Below are 22,958 nucleotides of genomic sequence, written 5' to 3'. Positions count from 1 at the left end.
CTCCAGTGGCCTGTTAGGAGTCCACAGTTTTTTCTTTTTGTGAGGTAGAATTATGCTTGCGTTTTTTTTTCTGGTGTTTTTTTTTTTAACTCCTAGAGAATCCTATGGGAAAAACTGCCAGAAATAATGCAACAACCAGAGCATGCTGCACGTTAAAACATAAATGTGGTAAAAAAAGCCCAAACGCAATGCAGAAAGCACTACAATAGATTTTTAAGCAGCCAGATGTTATTTCAAAAACATTAACTCCACACCGATATGGACTGAAAGTGCGCTTTTACTATGGTATAAATGGTAACTTTTTCCATCTATGCAACTGCCAGTCAATGAAAAGATATAAAATGCAGGTCAGATCTAGAGTATCAGATAGTTAACATTATTCCAGACTGCTGGCAACCACCACAAGGTGGATATTACTAAATACAGCTCCCAATGAAATCAATAAATTGGAATGCAGTGCCGTCCTCTTGTGCATTATCAGGTAAACAGAACATTGCTTCGTTGCAAAATGAATATAAAAACATTACACATGTCACCAATCGAAATGCATCATTTTTCTCCTATATATTATAAGAAGTTTCTGCTGACATCCTCATAACTGCTTTTTTTGGGTAACATTTCCACGCCAGTATGCACTATTCCTCATTCGCCTCCAGTCTTGGATACAAAAGACCACATTCTGACCCCAGAGTCTGACCCTGAAAGCAACATTCTTCACCCAAAGTTGCTGCAAAGAAATTATTCCCTTTCAGAGTTCTGTAGACACTAGGAACACCAAGTCGATCCAGTATTGTTTTAGCTACACCAGGAACTGCTGGCTGAAGAAGAGTAGCATAAAGCCTTAATGATTCAAGGGTAATATACAGAACACACTGTCCCCATGCCTTATCTTCCTCTTCTCCTTTAAACAATTTCCATGGGGCTTGACTCTGAAAGAAAGCATTTGAACATCGCACACTGCTGTCAATTGCCTCTAAGGCTTTGTTAGCTTGGAATCCATTCATGTAGTCGTCTACCCGTCTAGGCAGCTCCCTAACAGCTCCTAGAAGTCTCTGTAGTTCTTCATAGGCAGCAGGTGGCACACTTTTGCACTGATAATATGGCCAGCATTGGGCAGGATTTATGGTGTATGCAGTGCAGCGGTTTAAAAGTCCACCTAGGGCATCAGCCAGCTCAGAGTTTAACAGTTTTCGAACAGTATGGTGTGTGAAGTCACAGTCTCGCTCAGGGGAACCATGACGAAGCAAGAAATACCGTAGCCCATCTCTTGTATACTTCTTAATGCATTCAGTTGGATCCACGACATTCTGAAGGCTTTTTGACATTTTGACTCCATTACAAGTCCAGTGAGAATGGACAAGTAACTTTTTGGGTGGTGGAAGACCTGCCGCTAATAAGAAAGCTGGCCAATATATGGCATGAAACCGCAAAATATCTTTACCAAGTAAATGTGTAGATGGACCCCAGGGAGCCAAATCTTCGTTCGGATATCCTGCAACAGTAAGATAGTTAATCAAAGCATCCAGCCAGACATAGATAGTATGACACGAGTCAGAAGGAACAGGGATGCCCCACGATACACGATTACGTTGACGAGACACAGAAAGATCTGGTAACTCCTTTTCCAGCCATTGCTGAACAATACGGAGAAATGGAACAGGATGGATTGGTTCTGTCTTAAGCCAGTCAAGGAGTTTAGGACGTAGTTGAGATAGCCTAAACATGTAATTTTCTTCACTCATCCAATGTACCTAAAACAAGAAAAAATTGATGTTAAAATAGGATTACCTACAATTAAACTTGGACAAATATTGTTTGGGCTACTTAATTTGCAGTCAGTCCGTGCAAAGTTTCTTGTAAATTCTTCTTTTTGTACTACAAAATCAGTCTTAATTTTGTGACATAAAATTAAGCTACTTCTCTTGTTATAGGGCTGACAGTTCTCCTAGTCAGGCTTCAACTACTCCCATCCCTTTGTAAACCAATCATTTCGTCTTCTTCCTTTCCTCTCATTGTGCTGAGACATGCCTGAAGGAATCTATGTGTGTAGATGCACAGCAGTCAAAGGCAGGTCATGAGCGGTGTGAATATTCCAAAATTGTGTCCCAATGTAGTTATATTGGAAAACCATACACTTTACTCGCAATCCTGCCCACAATGCTATTAATAAAAGAGATCAAAGAATTGATTAAAGTACTGAGACAAGCTTCCGGGGTCACTTACAAACAATACCTCCTCAATTTCAAATCCACAGTTGCTGCTGCACATCTCTTATATCTTCCCTGTCTCACAACCTTAAAGGAGTTCTCCGTGAATTAAGAAAATATTACTTTATTAATAATAGATTCCCAAATACCTTTCATTAGTTATAAAAGCTTGTTTTGTATGGGGAGCAATCATTAGAAATAAAATGGCTGCCGTCCTATTAGTACACACAAAACCTGTCCTAATCACACAGGAGGACAAGTTACTTCACAACACTGAGCTGAAAAGCTGCCTCAGCCTCCTCTCTGCTCTACTTGTCAGGGATTATGATCCTGAATACAGCTGAGGAGACATGAAGTACAGAGATGACGGACAGGACAGACTGTGGTAATGAAGACTGCATACAAGTGCTGCTGCTGCTCATTACTACACCCCCACCGTTCTTTCTGTACTTCAGGTCTTCTCCATTCCTACAGAGATTCAGCTGAAGATCATATTAAACTGTATTTAGGATCATAATCCCTGACAAGCAGAGCAGAGAGGAGGATGAAGCGGCTCTTTGGCCCAGTGTTGTGAAGTAGCTTGTCTTCCTGTGTGATTAGGACAGGTTCTGTGTGGACTTATAGGACGGCGGCCATTTTATTTCTTCTAATGAATGCTTCCCAGACAAAACAAGCCATTATAACTAATGAAAGGTATTTGGGAACGTATTTATAATAAAAGTCCATTTTCTTAATTCCCGGAGAACCCCTTTAACCTATTCCCGACATCCACTGTACGTGGCGGATGTCAGGTCTTTAAGATGGTGCCAGCTCCAGAGCGAGTGCCATAGCTACTGTGTGCTGGATGATACAGGAGCTCCGTACAGTATTAAAATGTATTGGCTCCAATGAGTTCAGGAAATGTTTTTTTACAGTACAAATGAATTTATGAAGTTATTGCGCAAAGTCTCGCGAGACTTTGCGAAGCAATAACTTCGGCTAATCGGATCCAATACATTCTAATACTGTATGGAGCTCCTGCTCCGTACAGTATTAGAACAAAGTTTTATGCGATTCAACTTCAGATGTTTCATCCGAAGTCAATTCACTCATCCCTAGTTGTCACGATAGCAAAATTTCTATTTGATTTCGATACCATAAAAAAGTATTGCAATACTCAATACCATTCGATACCACACGGAAAAAATATAAAAACACCAAAAAAAAAACTGCATGCTTTCCGCATTTTATGGAACATCTGGCCCATAATAGAATAGTCCTATCCCATTTGCTGGGGGACAAGGTGACAAAAAAAAAAAAAAAAAAAAAAGGCGAATCGCGCGGTTTTTACTTTTTTTGTCTGTTACGGTGTTCACCGCATAGGAGATATTTTTTAATAGTTTGGACTTTTTCGGATGTGGAGATACCCAATATGTTTATTTTTTTATTGTTTATATATTTTATATGAAAAATAATAATGGGGGTTATTTAAACTTAAATTTTTTTTTTTACTTTATATTTAATAACTTTTAGCCCCCCTAAGGGCAAGAAACCTTGTCCTATTCACCCTAATAGAGATCTATTAGGGTGAATAGGACTTTACAGGACATATTATGGCAGCCAAGGCTTCACTAGCGTCCGGGCTGCCATGGTAACAGATCAGAGCCCTGCGATTTCACTGCTGGCGCTCTGATCGGAAGCTGCCACTGCACCACTAATGAGGAGGGACCCTGTGGCCACTGGGCCACCAATGACTATAATACTGGGTGGAGGGAGAAAGGGTGCCTGTGGCCACTGTATCACCAATTATTATAATACTGGGGTGGGGCACTGCGCCATCAATGCATATAATTCATCCCTAAATACAAATATAGACGACAGGTGCCGGCCGTATCACATACCCGGCAGAGGGCTCTGGGATGCCCGTCAATTAACCCCTCAGGTGCAGCACCTGAGGAGTTAATTGCTGCAGTTCGCTGGATCACATGCCCTGTCTGAGGGCGGGTGCAGGGTATGTGATACAGCCGGCACCCGCCGCCTATATTTGTATTAATGGGTTAATTATATGCATTGGTGGCGCAGTGGCCACAGCGAAAAAAAAGACAATGCAACAGCACCCTGCAAATCAGATAAAGTACAATAATGCCATAGTCACAAAAAATATTATAGTGCCAATACTACACATATATAAAGTGAGATGCTTGGCAAATGCATTTTGTACAAAACCATCTGAGCCCGTCTCCCGTACGTCAAGGCGATCTCTGTAAGACGGGTCATAAACACTAAATACTACCTGTTATGCGCCATAATGGCCGCCATAAAGTTTGCCACGCCCGAACTTAATGCGAACTATTAAAATATATCCTATGCGGTGAACGCCGTAAAACAGAAAACAAAAACAAAAATAGATAAAATTGCAATTTGCCATTTTTTAGTCACCATGTCCCGACAAAAATTTGGTTAGGACTGTTTTATTATGGTCCAGACATTCCATAAAATCTGGAATGCATGCGGCTTTTTTGGCGTTTTATTTTTTTCACATGGCATCGAAATCGAGTCAAAATTTTGGTATCGTGACAAATGTGTTTTTTTTTTTTTACATTATACTGTAATTATATGTATTTAAAATTTGGCTCCTAAATTTTTCAGGTTATGAGCCAATGGCTCCTTGATATTTTTTTTTAGTTTTAGTCTGAAGCCCTGCATGTATCACCCATATTCTGAACTCTCTATGCCAACATATCACAAACTTAACTACTGTAGAACCCTTCAAAAGAAAACTTGAAAACCCAGAGGCGTAGCTAGAGTTCTATGGGCCCCGGGGCAAACTTTGAATTGGGCCCCCCCCCCCCCCCTCCAGTCATACACAGGGGACTGGCATGGCATCAAATCCTTCATAGAGGCCTGGCCTCGGGGGCAAAATCATGAAATATATACAGAGCGGGCAAAAAATGTAATATATACACAGGAGACAAATGTAATATATACAGAGGGGGCAAAATGTATATATATACCCTCTGCGCCTGCGATCGTTACGCCCCTGCCTTTATATAAATCCATTTTGCCCCCTCTGTATATATTACATTTGTCCCCTGTGTATATATTACATTTTTTGCCCGCTCTGTATATATTTCAATTTTTTTCACTTTGCCCCTATATATGTCATTATTTTGTCCCCCAGGCTGGGCCCCTATGAAGGATTTGCTGCCATGCCAGTCCCCTGTGTATTACCACTGTGCCATGCTGCCAGGTGCCCCTCTGTGAGTTATGAAGCCAGCGGTGTGTGCACATTTACACACCTTCTCTGAGGAGACTTCTCCACTCCTGTCATCCGGCGTGCGCCGCGGGCCCCAGGGATCCGGCGAGATTACAGCAAGAAAGCAGCGCCGGATTGGTGGAGGCGGCGCCGGATTGGTGGAGGCGGGGCCAGGGGTGGGGCGGGATGTAATTCACTGTGAGAGCGCATCGCTGTGCCGCCGGTCAGGCATGACCTGACTGGCCATTATTAAAGTAAGATTAAAAAATGTTAATCACTTGCGTGCGGGGCTGTGGAGACCGCGATCATTAGGACTTGCAAGGGGGGCCCTCTGGGCCCCCCTGGCTTAGGGGCCCGGTCGCAACTGCGACCGCTGCGACCCCTATAGTTACGCCACTGTGAAAACCCATCTCTCCAGACAAGCCTACAGGAACCACCTTTACCCTCAACTACTGTATCTTTCCCCCATCCCTTGTAGAATGTAAGCCCTCATGGGCAGGGTCCACTTTTGTTCTGTACCAGTTTGTAACTTGTCTTATTAATGCTTAATACAATTGTTTTATATTTTGTATATACACCATGGAATGAATGGCGCTTTAATAAATATGTACCATTTACAACAGTTATCTGTGCAGTAACCAATTCTTTACCCATGTGCAAAAATTGTTCCCTAGTCCCTGCATCTGTAGCTTTAGTTCTAGGCTCTTGCATGGTACAGTATCAAATATTTTTGCAAAATATAGATATGTCAGGTGCATGCCCAACATCCAAATTTGCGCTTAAACCGTTTCACGGAAACCCAGCGTGTTAGGCAAAAGCTGTTTTTCATGAATCCATTCTGGTTATCGGATTATATGCTGCTATATACTTTTGCAGCTCATCTCTTAGAATACCTTGAAATATTTTACATAGAAATGCAAATGCTTTATGAGGAGATATTTATCTTATTTACAACCGCTTATAAAATTTTACTAAAAACAGTAACATTTGATAAGGTCCACCTTAGTTATAGTTTTCCAGCATAGCAGTGACCCGCCAATGACTGGCTGAGAAGGCTTTTCCTGTGTGGGGAGCTGCAAGAGCAATAAGGACCTGCTTCTGAACGGCAGCTAGAGATCTGTTTATTTTTTTTATTTTAACTCTTTGTAGTTCTTTTTTAAATTAGAATCCATCTTTCTCTAATACCTGATGTCCACTTTCAATTGACACTCGGATTTTGTTGCCTTCTGCATCCTTGCTCTCCACAGTTTGATCCTCACTTAAGAAGGCTTCATCAGAGGTGCAATACCATCCTTGGTACGTCCCCTTATAGATATATCCTTTATCTTCTAGTATCTTCCAAAAGTGACAAACTGCTTGGGCATGACGATATTCTGTTGTGCGCACAAAGTCTGTGTAAGAGATGGCCATTGTGTCAAACATCGTGCGGAACTGCTGGGAAACGGAAGTGCAGAAGTTTGATGGGTCCAAACCAAAAGCAGTGGCAGCTTGCTGCACTTTAATGCCATGTTCATCAGTACCTGTTAAAAAAAACACATATATACATATAAGTATAGACTTGTGTCTTCCTCACCGATATAGAAGCCCCAGTTAAAATACAAAAATAAATAAATGGTGAACGTCTGCCCGAGGTCTTTTAAGACCTCATGGGTGACATATTGAGTTAATAAAAAAATAAAATAAATGGAAATTAAGAAAAAAACAAAACATTACAACACAAACTATCACCAAAGTTGCCCAGTAATCCAAGATACACATACTATATCAAAAAGACAAAAACAAAAAATAGCTGTTCATGCTTTATTGTAAATTTGATTTGCGCGTTTGATATAAGGTTGCACTGGGTATCGAACTTTCGATACCCAATCGATACTTTTGCACCCGGATCAATACAATACCGTGATTTGCTGTTTTCCAATGCTGGAATGCTCTACTGCGCAGTCTAGTATCTCTATTAGGTTGAATAGAACGAAGGTTTTAGCCCCCTAAGAGTGGCTAATAGTTATTAATATTTAAATAAATAAAAAAGTTTAAAAAAAAAAAACAACAAAACAATAAAAAAGCTTAAATCACCCCCTTTCCAAATTTTACATTTAAAAGTATATAAACAAAAAAAATAAATTAGGTATCGCCAAGTCCGAAAAAGTTTGAACTATTAAAATATATCTTCTATGTGTTGAGCGCCGTAACAGAAAATAAAAACCTTAAAGGATAACTGTCACACTTAGACCCCAATTTAAATTTTCATATATATGTAGTTACTAATAACATGATATTCCAGAATCAGTTACTATTAGACTGACTTACCCCATATTTAATAAGATTCAGCCCTTAGCAACCAGTCTGCATAAAACTGCAATTCTTTTTTTTTTTTAACTGTGTAAAAAGCCATTTTTTTCACCTTACATCACAAAAAGTGTAACACCAAGCGATCAAAAAGGGGTATGTCACACAAAATTGTATCAATAAAACAGTCACCTTATCCCGCAAAAACAACAAAACAAAACACAAAAAAAACTATAGCTCTCAGAACATGGAGACACTAAAACATCATTTTTTGTTTCAAAACTGCTATTGTTGTGCTAAAGTGAAATAGATTTAAAAAAAAATATACATATTAGGTATCGCCACGTCCGTAACAACCAGCTATATAAAAATATCACCTCAGGTGAACACCATAAAAAAAAACTATTTTTGTCACCTTACATCACAAAAATTGCAATAGCAAGCGATCAAAAAGGCGTATACCCCCTAAAATAGTACCAAACAGTCACCTCATCCCGCAAAAGACCTTACCGAAGACAATTGGTCAAAAAAAAAAAAAAAAAAGCTATGGCTCTCAGACTATGCATACACTAAAACATCATATTTCGGTTTCAAAAATGCTATTGTTTAAAACTTAATATAAATAAGAAAAAAAATAGACATATTAGGTATTGCCACGTCTATAACGATCTACTCTATAAAAAAGTCACAACCTAATCCCTCAGGTAAACACTCTAAAAATAAATAAAAACTGCGCCAAAACAACCAATTGTTTGGTCACCTTGCCCCATAAAGTTAAATAGTGAATTATAAAAAAATCATATGTACCGAAAAATGGTACCAATAAAAACGTCAACTCTTCCTGCAAAAAACGAGCCTTTGCACAAAACGATCGGCAGGCAAATAAAAAAATAAAAAGGGCTTTCAGAAAATGGATACAAAAACAATTTTTGTTTTTAAAAATGCTTTATGTAAAACTGAAACAAACATAGAAAGTAGACATATTTGATATCATTGCGTAACAACCTACTCTATAAAAATAGCGCATGATCTAACCTGTCAGAATGTTGTTAAAAATAACGTTGCCAAAACATCAATTTTTTGGTTACCTTGCCTCACAAAAAAAACGTAATATAGAGCAATTAAAAATCATATGTACCCCAAAATAGTACCAATAAAACTAGCACCTTATCCCGTAGTTTCCAAAATATGGTCACTTATGGGACATGGCATTTAAAAAACCAGTTCAGCAAAATCTGTCTTCCAAAAACCATATGGCATTCCTTTCCTTTTGCGCCATACGGTGTGGCCATACAGCAGTTTACGACCAAATGTGGGGTGTTTCTGTAAACCGCAGAATCAGGGTAATAAATATTGAGTTTTGTTTGGCTGTTAACCCTTGCTTTGCTACTGGAAAAAAAAAATTGGATTAAAATGTAAAATCTGCCCAAAAAAAGTGAAAGTCTGAAATTTCATCTCCATTTTCCTTTAATTCTTGTGGAATACCTAAAGGGTTAACAAAGTTGGTAAAATCAGTGTTGAATACCTTAAGGAGTCATTTTTGGGTGGTTTCTATTATGTAAGCCCCACAAAGTGACTTTAGACTGGTCCTTAAAAAGATTTGCTTTCTAAACTTCTAAGCCTTCTAACGTCCCCAAAAAATGTTATGTTATTTTCAATATGATCCAACCATGAAGTAGACATATGGGAAATGTAAAGTAATAACTATTATATGAGGTATCACCATCTATTAAAAAAAGTAGAGAAATTGAAAAATGTGAAAATGTAGGAATTTTCCAAAGTTTTTGGTCAATTTGGGATTTTTTCACGACTAAAGGTGAAATATATCGCCTAAAATTTATGACTATCATAAAGTACAATGTGTCACAAGAAAACAAATCTCAGAATGGTTTGGATAAGTAAAAGTGTTCCAAAGCTATTACCACATAAAAGTGACACGTCAGATTTGCAAAAAATGGCCTGGGCAGAAAAGCAAAAAAATGGCCCAGGGTAGAAGGGGTAAGGACTCTATATTGTTCAACAAGATTGGGGCTCCAGGACTTAACCTCCCGGAGCGCAGAGCCCTGTAACTGGCCAATCAGGATTTCCACTTTCTGATCCGGAGATACTGGATATAACTTAAACGTAACCAACATTTTATCACGGAATTCCCCGAGTGAATGAGGTTCTCCTGCAAAAAGTGGGAGCTAAGGTGCTCTAAAGTAGCATGGCATAGTAAGGGGCATGATGCAGGCAGCTGGTGAATCACTGCAGTCCAAGTGGGTGCTATCTTGCTGTCATACATGGCATTTGATATTCTGTACCAGACTAGAGGGGTCAATATAGGCTAGATTGAAATTTAAGCACGCATTGCTATGGGCAACAGCGGCAGAATTGGTGCATGGCTACTTTTTTAAAAATAAAAATGAAATATTTTGACTCAATTTTACCACTGTTGTGAAGTACAATATGTGACGAGAAAACCGTCTCAAAATGGCTTGGATAAGTAAAAGCGATTTAAAGTTATCACTACATAAAGTGACATGTGAGATTTGCAAAAAAAAGGCCTGGTCCTTAACCCCTTAAGGACCGGGCCATTTTTCACCTTAAAGGGGTTCTGCACTTTGTTTAAGCTGATGATCTATCCTCTGGATAGATCATCAGCATCTGATTGGCAGGGGTCCGACACCCAGGACCCCCGCCGATCAGCTGTTTGTGAAGGCGGCGGCGCTCCAGCAGCGCCGTGGCCTTCTACCTGTTTACCGCCAGCCGTAGGGACCGCTGTATGGAAGGGGTTAACAGGGAGAGCGCTCCCTCTCCCATCGGAGGGTGCTGTGCCGTTTCAGCCCCCGATTCTTGACAGGATCACAGAGGGAGGGGGCCTCCCTCCCCATCACCCGCTGCTCTGTTGTGGCAGCGGGTGATGGTTATAATGGCAACCAGACGCCTTCACAGGCTTCCGGCTTGCCATGGTAAGGCTAAGTCTGATCAGACTAAGTGTAAAGTGAAAATACAGTACCCTATATAGTGTACTGTATTGTATTAAACAGACAATCCAGACCCACTGGATCTTCAAGGAAAAAATAAAAAAAAATTATCACTGATTAAAAATATTAAATGCACTACATGTTTGTTATCACCGCGTCCCTAATGACCTGATCTATAAAACAGTCATGTTACTTTCCCCGCACAGAGAACGCCATAAAAAATATGATGAAATTGAAATTTTGCACACCTTACTTCCCAAAATAGGTAATAAAAGTGATCAAAAAAGTCGTATGTAAGCCAAAATGGTACCAATCAAATCGGCACCTCATCCCGCAAAAAATGAGCCCCTATATGAGACTATCGCCCAAAAAGTAAAAAAAATGGCTCTCAGATTATAGAGATACTAAAACATTTTTTTTTTTCTAAAATGCTGTTACTGTGTTAAAGTAAAGTAAAATAAAAATAAAAACTAAACATATTAGGTATCACCGCGTCCGTAAGAACCTGCTCTATAAAAATATCACATGACCTAATCCCTCAGGTAAATACCGTAATTTTTTTTATAAAAACAGCGTAAAAAAAGCCATGTCACCTCACATCACAAAAAGTGTAATAGCAAGTGATCAAAAATGTATATGCCTCCCAAATAGTACCAATCAAACCAACATCTCATCCCGAAAAAATGAGCCCCTACATAAGACAGTCGCCCAAAAAATAAAATATGGCTTTCAGAATGTGGAGACAGTAAAAAAGTAATTTCAAAAATGCTTTATTATGTAAAACTGAAACAAAAAAACAAAAAAGTTGTCATATTTGGTATTGTCACGTCCGTAAAAACCTGCTCTATAGAAATAGCACACGATCTAACCTGTCAGATCAACGATGTAAATAACAAAAAATAAAAAATAGGCCCAAAACAGCAATTTTTAATCCATTTTCTTCCAGTAACAAAGCAAGGGTTAACAGCCAAACAAAACTCAATATTTATTGCCCTGATTCTGTAGTTTACAGAAACACCCCGTATGTGGTCGTAAACTGCTGTATGGCCAAATGGCAGGGCACAGAAGGAAGGGAACGCCATATGGTTTTTGGAAGGCAGCTTTTGCTGGACTGGTTTTTTGACACCATGTCCCATTTGAAGCCCCCCTGATGCACCCCTAGAGTAGAAACTCCAAAATAGTGACTCCATCTAAGAAACTACACCCCTCAAGGTAACCTTGCCTTAAAAAAAAAAAAAAAGGTGTAATTTAGAGCAACCAAAAATCATATTTACCCTAAAATAGTACCAACAAAACTGCCACCTTATCCGGTAGTTTCCAAAATGGGGTCACTTTTTGGGCGTTTCTACTGAAGGGGTGCATCAGGGGGGCTTCAAATGGGACATGGTGTAAATAAATCAGTCCAGCTAAATCTGCCTTCCAAAAACCATATGGCGTTCCCTTCCTTCTGTGCCCTGCCGTGTGCCCGTACAGCAGTTTACAACCACATATTGGGTGTTTCTGCAAACTACAGAATCAGGGCAATATATATTGAGTTTAGTTTGGCTGTTATCCCTTGCTTTGTTACTGAAAAAAATGGATTAAAATTGAAAATTTGCAAAAAAATTTAAATTCTGAAATGTTATCTCCATTTGCCATTAACTCTTGTGGAACACCTAAAGGGTTAACAAAGTTTGTAAAATAAGTTTTGAATACCTTGAGGGGTGTAGTATTAAGAATGGGGTCATTTTTGGGTGGTTTCTATTATTTAAGCCTCACAAAGTGACTTCAGACCTGAACTGGTCCTTACAAAGTGGGTTTTGGAAAATTTCAGAAAAATGTCAAGATTTGCTTCTAAACCTTGTAACATCCCCAAAATGACCCAAACATGAAGTAGACATATGGGGAATGTAAATTAATAACTATTTTTGGAGTGTCATGAAGTACAATATGTGACAAAAAAAAAAAAAAAAACAATCTCCGAATGGCCTGGATAAGTAAAAGTGTTTTAAAGTTATTCACACATAAAGCGACACTGGTCAGATTTGCAAAAAATGGCCTGGGCAGGAAGGTGAAAATGAGCTCGGTCCTTAAAGGGGTATTCTCAACACGCTATTTGATACTCACCTGCTCCCGGCGTGCTGTCCACTTCCTGGATTCTGTACTCGGCAGGGGGCGGGCTCCATCTTGATTGATGTCTTCTCCCAGCCGGGCCGCACGCTGTACTGAACGCGCACGCCGAGGCCGTGCATGCGCCCTGGTGACTTCTTCCTGGCAAGTATACTATACTGGCCAGGAAGAAATCCCCATAGCGCATGCACGGCCTCGATTCCTGAGAAGACCGGTGGCCGTAACCAGGGGAGACGGAAGACAACAGTCAGGTAAGTATAGGTTTATTTTCTTCTAAGGGGTGGGAATTTGTTAATTAGATATATTTAGAAAAATTATCACTGTTAAATAATTAACAGATTTAACAGTGATCATTAAGTTGAGAATACCCCTTTAAGGGGTTAAACTTTATATTTTTTTATTAAAAACACTTTTAAGGGGTCATAATAGCATAAAACATATGTTAATAGTCATGCAGCTTAATAAAAAAAAATTGGTCAGTGTGGAGTATGTGCAATATGTACAACCATCATACCAACTTAGAGGCACTATATGTTCACTATATCTTCGCGTGTGGTGGGTATGTTGGACAACTCCACCTTAACTGATGTACAGAGATGCTCAATAAACCTGGGAAAAATGAAGGAAAAGCGTCATCTTATTAAAATTAGATGGAGGGAGAAAAGACGACCATAAAATTAACTTAAAGGTGATTATGCCTCAAGGCAGCCTAATCTCAAATTTATTTTAAGTGTTCATCTCAGGGTCTTCTTTTAGTAGTTTACATACGGTACTCCGGTGACTCATTAAGGCCAAAGGAAACCCGAGTATTGAGTTTGTAGATACAAAACATTTCTTTACGGCACATAGTCTGGTATTAGTGGGGTACCCATTCAAGTGGGGGGGGGGGGGGGGATACTCTGAGGGAACTGGGATCCCCATCATGGTGCATAAAGAAATGGCGGGAGACACTGAGTAGTGACTTTTCTGTTTATGTTGCACCTATGCTCATTCATGCGTTCACGCAATGTTTGGGTAGTGCGCCCCACATAGCTAATATTGCAAGAGAAGTGTAACAGATATATCACATATGAAGTGTTACAATTCATATCATGTCGTAAGCGGATAGGGTCTTTATGGGTGGTGACGGTCACTTCCTTGGTGTTGTGGGAAATCATGGTGCAGCATTTGTAATCGGTTTTAGGACCTTTGGAAGATAGTGGTTTGTCCCGTATTCCCTCTATTTTAGGGCAAGATGGTGCTAGGGTATCTTTCAGTGTTTTAGCCCTCCTAAAGATCAAGTTGGGGACTTTGGGGACGTTAGATCAGACTCAAGGGGAAGGTGTTAGAGTCGGTTAGTTCTTCTATTTTGTTCTTTAATAGGCTCTCTTTTTGGATTTGTTGATAAGATTTCTAGGGTAACCTTTCTCTAGAAATCTTTTTCCCACCATGTCTAATTGTTGATTAAGTACCGTATTGTCAGAGCAATTCCTTCTCAGCCTTCTCATCTGGCTGTACGGTATGTTGTTCTTCCACCGATGATGGTGGCAGCTATTAAAATCTAGATAGCTATTAGTGTCAACACGTTTGAAGTGTGTTCTGGTTACAATATGGTTATCCACTATACTGAGATGAAGATCCAGAAATACTGCTTCTTTTGGATGTTTTTCAAGAGTGAAAGATAAGTTCCATTTGTTTTCATTCATAATTTTCACAAATGTTGATAGAGCATCATGATTACCATCCCAAACTATTATGATGTTATCGATGTATCTCTTATATAATTTCCCGTTGGGGTGTGTGAGGAGGCCCATTTGATCTTCAAAGGCTCCCACGAATAGGTTTGCGTTCGATGGGGAGAATTTTGTGCCCATCGCAGTCCCTTTTTCCTGACAGTAAATGTTACCCTGGAACGCAAAGTAATTGTGGTTCAAGATGAAATTAATAGATTGTAAAATAAAGCAGCCTTGTGATTTAGGCATATTAGGATCAGACAATAAAGGATACAGCTGGGGCCCAGCTACCAAGGACTGCCGGGCCCCTGCAATGATTAGGCGGGTGCAGCTCCTGTATCCGCCCGCCGTGCATGTACGGCGGAATGTGTTCTGGCACAGCTTCCCCCGCCGTTCATGTATGGCGTTTTGCGTTAAAGGGGACCTGTCACCAGTTTTATGCTGTCCTAACTAAGGGCAACATAAAAAAGTGACTGATTCTCTTAGCAAAATGCTGGGACACTTTCTTTAACCACTTCAGCCCCGCTAGGTGAAACCCCCTTCATGACCAGGCCACTTTTTACACTTCGGCACTACACTCCTTTCACCGTTTATCGCTCGGTCATGCAACTTACCACCCAAATGAATTTTACCTCCTTTTCTTCTCACTAATGGAGCTTTCATTTGGTGGTATTTTATTGCTGCTGACATTTTTACATTTTTTGTTATTAATCAAAATGTAACGATTTTTTTGCAAAAAAATGAAATTTTTCACTTTCAGCTGTGAAATTTTGCAAAAAAAACGACATCCATATATAAATTTTTCGCTAAATTTATAGTTCTACATGTCTTTGATAAAAAAAAAATGTTTGGGCAAAAAAAAAAATGGTTTGGGTAAAAGTTATAGCATTTACAAACTATGGTACAAAAATGTGAATTTCCGCTTTTTGAAACGGCTCTGATTTTCTGAGCACCTGTCATGTTTCCTGAGGTTCTACAATGCCCAAACAGTAGAAAAACCCCACAAATGACCCCATTTCGGAAAGTAGACACCCTAAGGTATTCGCTGATGGGCATAGTGAGTTCATAGAACTTTTTATTTTTTGTCACAAGTTAGCGGAAAATGATGATGATTTTTTTTATTTTTATTTTTTCTTACAAAGTCTCATATTCCACTAACTTGCGACAAAAAATAAAAAATTCTAGGAACTCACCATGCCCCTCACAGAATACCTTGGGGTGTCTTCTTTCCAAAATGGGGTCACTTGTGGCGTAGTTATACTGCCCTGGCAATTTAGGGGCCCAAATGTGTGAGAAGAACTTTGCAATCAAAATGTGTAAAAAATGACCGGTGAAATCCGAAAGGTGCACTTTGGCATATGCGCCCCTTTGCCCACCTTGGCATCAAAAAAGTGTCACATCTGGTATCGCCGTACTCAGGAGAAGTTGGGGAATGTGTTTTGGGGTGTCATTTTACATATACCCATGCTGGGTGAGAAAAATATCTTGGTCAAATGCCAACTTTGTATAAAAAAATGGGAAAAGTTGTAGTTTGCCAAGATATTTATCTCACCCAGCATGGGTATATGTAAAATGACACCCCAAAACACATTCCCCAACTTCTCCTGAGTACGGCGATACCAGATGTGTTACACTTTTTTGCTGCCAAGGTGGGCAAAGGGGCACATATTCCAAAGTGCACCTTTCGGATTTTGCAGGGCATTTTTTACACATTTTGATTGCAAGGTACATCTCACACATTTGGGCCCCTAAATTGCCAGGGCAGTATAACTACGCCACAAGTGACCCCATTTTGGAAAGAAGACACCCTAAGGTATTCCGTGAGGGGCACTGCGAGTTCCTAGAATTTTTTATTTTTTGTCACAAGTTAGCAGAAAATGATGATTTTTTTTTTTTCTCTTTTTTCCTTACAAAGTCTCATATTCCACTAACTTGCGACAAAAAATAAAAAATTCTAGGAACTCGCCATGCCCCTCACGGAATACCTTGGGGTGTCTTCTTTCCAAAATGGGGTCACTTGTGGTGTAGTTATACTGCCCTGGCAATTTAGGGGCCCATATGTGTGAGAAGTACTTTGCAATCAAAATCTGTAAAAAATGACCGGTGAAATCCGAAAGGTGCACTTTGGAATATGCGCCCCTTTGCCCACCTTGGCATCAAAAAAGTGTGACACATCTGGTATCGCCGTACTCAGGAGAAGTTGGGGAATGTGTTTTGGGGTGTCATTTTACATATACCCATGCTGGGTGAGAGAAATATGTTGGCAAAAGACAACTTTTCCCATTTTTTTTTATACAAAGTTGGCATTTGACCAAGATATTTATCTCACCCAGCATGGGTATATGTAAAATGACACCCCAAAACACATTGCCCAACTTCTCCTGAGTACGGCGATACCAGATGTGTGACACTTTTTTGCAGCCTAGATGCGCAAAGGGGCCCAAATTCCTTTTAGGAGGGCATTTTTAGACATTTGGATCCCAGACTTCTTCTCACGCTTTAGGGCCCCTAAAAAGCCAGGGCAGTATAAATACCCCACATGTGACCCCACTTTGGAAAGAAGACACCCCAAGGTATCCAATGAGGGGCCTGGCAAGTTCAAAGAAATTTTTTTTTTTTCGCATAAGTTAGCGGAAATTGATTTTTTTTTGTTTTTTCTCACAAAGTCACTTTCCGCTAACTTGGGACAAAAATTTAAATCTTTCATGGACTCAATATGCCCCTCAGCGAATACCTTGGGGTGTCTTCTTTCCAAAATGGGGTCAGTTGTGGGGTGTTTGTACTGCCCTGGCATTTGAGGGTCTCCGCAATCATTACATGTATGGCCAGCATTAGGAGTTTCTGCTATTCTCCTTATATTGAGCATACAGGTAATGAGATTTTTTTTTCCGTTCAGCCTCTGGGCTGAAAGAAAAAAATGAACGGCACAGATTTCTTCATTCGCATCGATCAATGTGGATGAAAAAATCTCTGCCAAAAAAAAAAAATGGAGGGGAAAGGCGTCTGCCAGGACATAGGAGCTCCGCCGAACATCCATACCCACTTAGCTCGTATGCCCTGGCAAACCAGATTTCTCCATTCGCATCAATCGATGTGGATGAATAAATCATTGCCGGGATTTTTTTTTTATATATATATATATATACAAAGTGCTTGCCAAAGCATAGGAACGCCGCCTCCTCCACAGCTCGTATGCCTTGGCAAACGTATCTGTCACTGCAGAGGAGAAAATCCCGTCTTGCAGCACCGCATACACTGACTTGCGTGTAATCTGACAGCAGCGCAATGCTTCTGTCAGAATGCACATCGGTGCTGCAGCTAGTAGATCGGTTGGTCCACCTGGAAGGTAAAAAGACAAAAAAAAAAAAAAAAGAAAAAAACAGGCCACAACGCAATAATTTTATTAACTTTGGAACAGAACATGTAACTTTAATTTTTGGAACTAAACATTAACCTGTTTGCTTACCTGTTTTTTTTTTTTTTTTTTTTTTTTTTTTTACCTTTATAGAACAAACCTCTCCTTCCCCATGGGTCAATGTGCAAAGCGCAAATCGCCCAAAGATGTGGCGAAGTGCGTTATGCACTTTGTCCCATGTGAAAGGAGACGTTTGCAGCAGCAGTGAGTGAATGGGCCCTAATAGCCCTGTGTGCCTGTCCTGGTGAGATGATCCCTATGCTAATAGTGTACCTGTGAGTGGTACTTCCAGAAACACTCTCCAAAGCATAGGGCAGGGTGGTCCGGACAGTCAGGACAGAAATAGCGGGTGTCACGCCTTATTCCACTCCTGCTACAGACACGACATCTTTTTCGGGGTGACGGTTGGGTTGAGGTACCAGGAACGACATTGGGGAAATGTCGCTCGTGTAGACGGCTAACTACACTGGTGGTTGGGGCCACGGAACCTCCTGGATACAGGAGGTTCTCGATGATCTCTTCCTGAAATTTGAGGAAGGATCCAGTTCTCCCAGCCTTACTGTAGAGAACAAAACTATTGTACAGAGCCAATTGAATTAAATATACAGACACCTTCTTATACCAGCGTCTGGTGCGTCGGGAAACTAAATACGGAGACAACATCTGGTCATTGAAGTCGACCCCTCCCATGTGGAGGTTATAGTCGTGGACTGAGAGGGGCTTTTCAATGACACGGGTTGCTCGCTCAATTTGTATTGTCGTGTCTGCGTGAATGGAGGAGAGCATGTAAACGTCACGCTTGTCTCTCCATTTCACCGCGAGCAGTTCTTCGTTACACAGTGCGGCCCTCTGCCCCCTTGCAAGACGGGTGGTAACGAGCCGTTGGGGGAAGCCCGCGCGACTAGTTCGCGCGGTACCACAGGCGCCAATCCGTTCTAGAAACAAATGCCTAAAGAGGGCCACACTTGTGTAAAAATTGTCCACATAAAGATGGTACCCCTTGCCGAATAAGGGTGACACCAAGTCCCAAACTGTCTTCCCACTGCTCCCCAGGTAGTCAGGGCAACCGACCGGCTCCAGGGTCTGATCTTTTCCCTCATAGACCCGAAATTTGTGGGTATAGCCTGTGGCCCTTTCACAGAGCTTATACAATTTGACCCCATACCGGGCGCGCTTGCTTGGGATGTATTGTTTGAAGCCAAGGCGCCCGGTAAAATGTATCAGGGACTCGTCTATGCAGATGTTTTGCTCTGGGGTATAAATATCTGCAAATTTGTGGTTGAAATGGTCTATGAGGGGCCGAATTTTGTGGAGCCGGTCAAAAGCAGGGTGGCCCCTGGGACGGGAGGCGGTGTTGTCACTAAAGTGCAGGAACCGCAGGATGGCCTCAAAACGTGCCCTGGACATGGCAGCAGAGAACATGGGCATGTGATGAATCGGGTTCGTGGACCAATATGACCTCAATTCATGCTTTTTTGTCAGGCCCATGTTGAGGAGGAGGCCCAGAAAAGTTTTAAGTTCGGAAACTTGGACTGGTTTCCACCGGAAAGGCTGGGCATAAAAGCTTCCCGGGTTAGCGGTGATAAATTGTGTGGCATACCTGTTTGTTTCGGCCACAACTAAGTCTAAGAGCTCCGCAGTCAAGAACAGCTCAAAAAATCCCAGGGCCGAACCGATCTGAGCCGTCTAAACCCGAACTCCAGACTGGGCAGTGAAAGGGAAAACTACAGGTGCGGCTGAAGTTGGGGACTGCCAATCAGGGTTTGCCAGCACCTCTGGGATTCTAGGGGCTCTACGGGCACGTCTTTGCGGTGGCTGCGACGGGGTCACTACTGCACGTGCCACCGTACCAGCTTCAACTGCCCTTCTGGTGCTCGCTACTTCACCAGGTTGTACGGCAGTGCTGGTACTAGGTCCAGGGAGGGCTGGGCTGCTGGTGTATGCCTCACCACGTAATCCGACAGCACCAGCCCCACTCTGCTGCTCTTGAAGCGGATCCTGCGCAACCTGCGGTCTAGCGACACGGGGCCGGGTACGCCTGGTGGTATCAGGGACCTCAGCCTCCTCGTCCGAACTTTGGGTCAGAGAGCCACTGCTTTCTACAGGTTCGTATTCTGACCCGCTGGATTCATCAGATGAGGGTTCCCACTCCTCATCCGACTGGGTCAGAAGCCTGTAGGCCTCTTCAGAGGAATACCCCCTGTTTGACATGTGGGCAACTAAATTTAGGGGTATTCCCTGAGACTACCCAAGAAAAAAAAAGCAAGCCTGTCTTACAAAGGGGAGGCTAGCGAAGTACCGGAGGCCGCTGCGGTTGATAAAAAATATCAAAACTGATTTTTTTATCGCCGCAGTGCGTGTAAAGTGAATGTGCAGTGATCAAAAAAAAATTTTTTTTTGTCACTGCGGTGGGGCGGGTGTGGGCGAACGCACGTGTGGGCGACCGATCAGGCCTGATCGGGCAAACACTGCGTTTTGGGTGGAGGGCGAACTAAAGTGACACTAGTACTATTATAGATCTGACCGTGATCAGTTTTGATCACTTCCAGATACTATAAAAGTACAAATGCTGATTAGCGATACGCTAATCAGCGAATAACGGACTGCGGTGCGGTGGGCTGGGCGCTAACTGATCGCTAACTACCTAACCAAGGGACCTAAACTATACCTAAAACCTAACGGTCAATAACAGTGAAAAAAAAAAGTGACAGTTTGCACTGATCACTTTTTTCTTTTCACTTGTGATTGACAGGGGCGATCAAAGAGGTGATCAAAGGGTTAATAGGGGTTCAGGGGGGTGATCAGGGGCTAGTGTGTGGTGTTTGGTGTACTCACTGTGAAGCCTGCTCCTCTGCTGGATCCAACCGACGAAAAGAACCAGCAGAGGAGCAGGCAGCCATATAACAGATCATATTTACAAATATGATCTGCTATCTGGCACTTTGATTGGATTTTTTAAAAATCAGCAACCTGCCAGCCACGATCATTGGCTGGCAGGTTGCTGACGAAATACTTCTCGATGAAATGCCGGCGCGAACTGCGCACGCGCGGGCGCATACTCGCGTCATCTCGCGTCTCGCGAGATGACACGTATATGCGTGACTGTGCGCCAGCCTGCCACCTCCGGAACGCACATGTGCGTTAGGCGGTCCGGAGGTGGTTAATTGTCCCAGTCAATCTGCCAACATCTTGGATTGAAAAGCTCCAGCTGATAATGATGAGTCCTGAATATTCATGAGCTCCTGACTCTCCCCGCCCACCTGCTGATGAATGACAGTTATTTTCCATATGATTCAGCAGCAGGTGGGCAGGGGAGTGGCTATAGCTGTTAATTAATATACGCTGGACTCAATGACATCACGCTGGACTCAAATCAGCTCATTAGCATGTGGCATCTTTGTGTGTATATTATGAAGTAACCATCTGTCACACCAGTAAGTGACTACATCTAAGGCACTTTTTAGTAGTTAATGATTGTAATCTAACTAATTATATACAATCAAAATTAAATTGAGACTTAACTGAACTACAGCTACACTTTAAAGGAAGGTTTAAAATATGATTTTATTGAATATAATAAGTAGTGTATACATATAGCGACTACAAAGGATAAAGAGCATAAAATGACATCGACACTTCCTCTGGAGTCCTGACCACATCCAGGATGAAGGTACGTACATCATCGACAGAGGCAACATCAGTCTCGATCGGGATATATCTACCGTCAAGGGGGGGGGGGGGGCGCGCACCGCGGCCCTATCTACCGTCAAGGGGGGGGGGCGCACCGTGGCCCTATCTACTGTCAAGGGAGGGGGGGGGCGCACCGTGGCCCTATCTACTGTCAAGGGAGGGGGGGGGGGCGCACCGTGGCCCTATCTACTGTCAAGGGAGGTATCTACTGTCAAGGGAGGGGGGGGGGGGCGCACCGTGGCCCTATCTACTGTCAAGGGAGGGGGGGGGGGCGCACCGTGGCCCTATCTACTGTCAAGGGAGGGGGGGGGGCGCACCGTGGCCCTATCTACTGTCAAGGGAGGGGGGGGGGGGCGCACCGTGGCCCTATCTACTGTCAAGGGAGGGGGGGGGCGCACCGTGGCCCTATCTACTGTCAAGGGAGGGGGGGGGGGCGCACCGTGGCCCTATCTACTGTCAAGGGAGGGGGGGGGGGCGCACCGTGGCCCTATCTACTGTCAAGGGAGGGGGGGGCGCACCGTGGCCCTATCTACTGTCAAGGGAGGGGGGGGGGGCGCACCGTGGCCCTATCTACTGTCAAGGGAGGGGGGGGGGCGCACCGTGGCCCTATCTACTGTCAAGGGAGGGGGGGGGCGCACCGCGGGCCTATCTACCGTCAAAGGGGGGGGGGGGGGCGCACCGCGGCCCTATCTACTGTCAAGGGAGGGGGGGGGGGCGCACCGTGGGCCTATCTACCGTCAAAGGGGGGGGGGGGGCGCACCGCGGCCCTATCTATCGTCAAGGGGGGGGGGGGGGCGCACTGCGGCCCTATCTACCGTATGGGGGGAGTGGACGCTGAAGGGACTAGGCATGTATCCATAGGAGAGTTAGAAGCCTGACATATATATACCTTGCTCGGGAAGGCTGCGGTTTGTGGAGGCCACTTACCCGTGCTCAGCCTTGCGTCCCGTCCACACAGAGCGGAGTAGCGGTGCTGCACATCGGCCAGGACAGCGGAGTACACGTGTCCGAGGTGCGGGGCCGCGTTCACATAGAAGATCGGGGTGGTGAGGAGCTGAGGCGTCCTTACGGCTGCATAGCCTGCCCTCCCCACACACCGCGCCGAGCCGAGCCGTCCTATCCTGCCCAGAAGCTGCCACATTGTACAGCGCTATAGGGCGCACCACACACTCAGCTCACCCTACACATGACCTTCCTGGCATGCCCGCTCAGGTTTCCGCCGCTGTCTCCATATTATAACACAATATGTGGGAGAAGGGAGCGCCACATTAGAAAACCCACTCACAGCGAGCAGTTCTACAAAACTCTTTGCCCTTAGTAAACATGGCTGCGCGGTCC

General features: G+C 42.8%; 1 protein-coding gene across 1 annotated transcript; it reads right to left on the bottom strand.

Annotated features, from left to right (window-relative positions):
• Positions 1 to 265: 265 nt before the first annotated feature.
• On the bottom strand, positions 266 to 22,957 carry MARS2 (methionyl-tRNA synthetase 2, mitochondrial). Its single transcript, XM_044305500.1, has 3 exons — positions 22,548 to 22,957; positions 6,628 to 6,962; positions 266 to 1,751 (listed from the first exon to the last, which is right to left on the bottom strand). The coding sequence occupies exons 1-3, from the start codon at positions 22,759 to 22,761 to the stop codon at positions 636 to 638; spliced, it is 1,665 nt and encodes a 554-aa protein (XP_044161435.1). The 5' UTR covers positions 22,762 to 22,957; the 3' UTR covers positions 266 to 635.
• Between the last annotated feature and the right edge of the window lies 1 nt (position 22,958).

This window comes from Bufo gargarizans, chromosome 9 (assembly GCF_014858855.1).
Source record: "Bufo gargarizans isolate SCDJY-AF-19 chromosome 9, ASM1485885v1, whole genome shotgun sequence".
Classification (NCBI taxonomy): Eukaryota; Metazoa; Chordata; class Amphibia; order Anura; family Bufonidae; genus Bufo; species Bufo gargarizans.
Note: the sequence above shows the minus strand (reverse complement) of the source record. Positions and strands in the feature narration are given on the sequence as shown.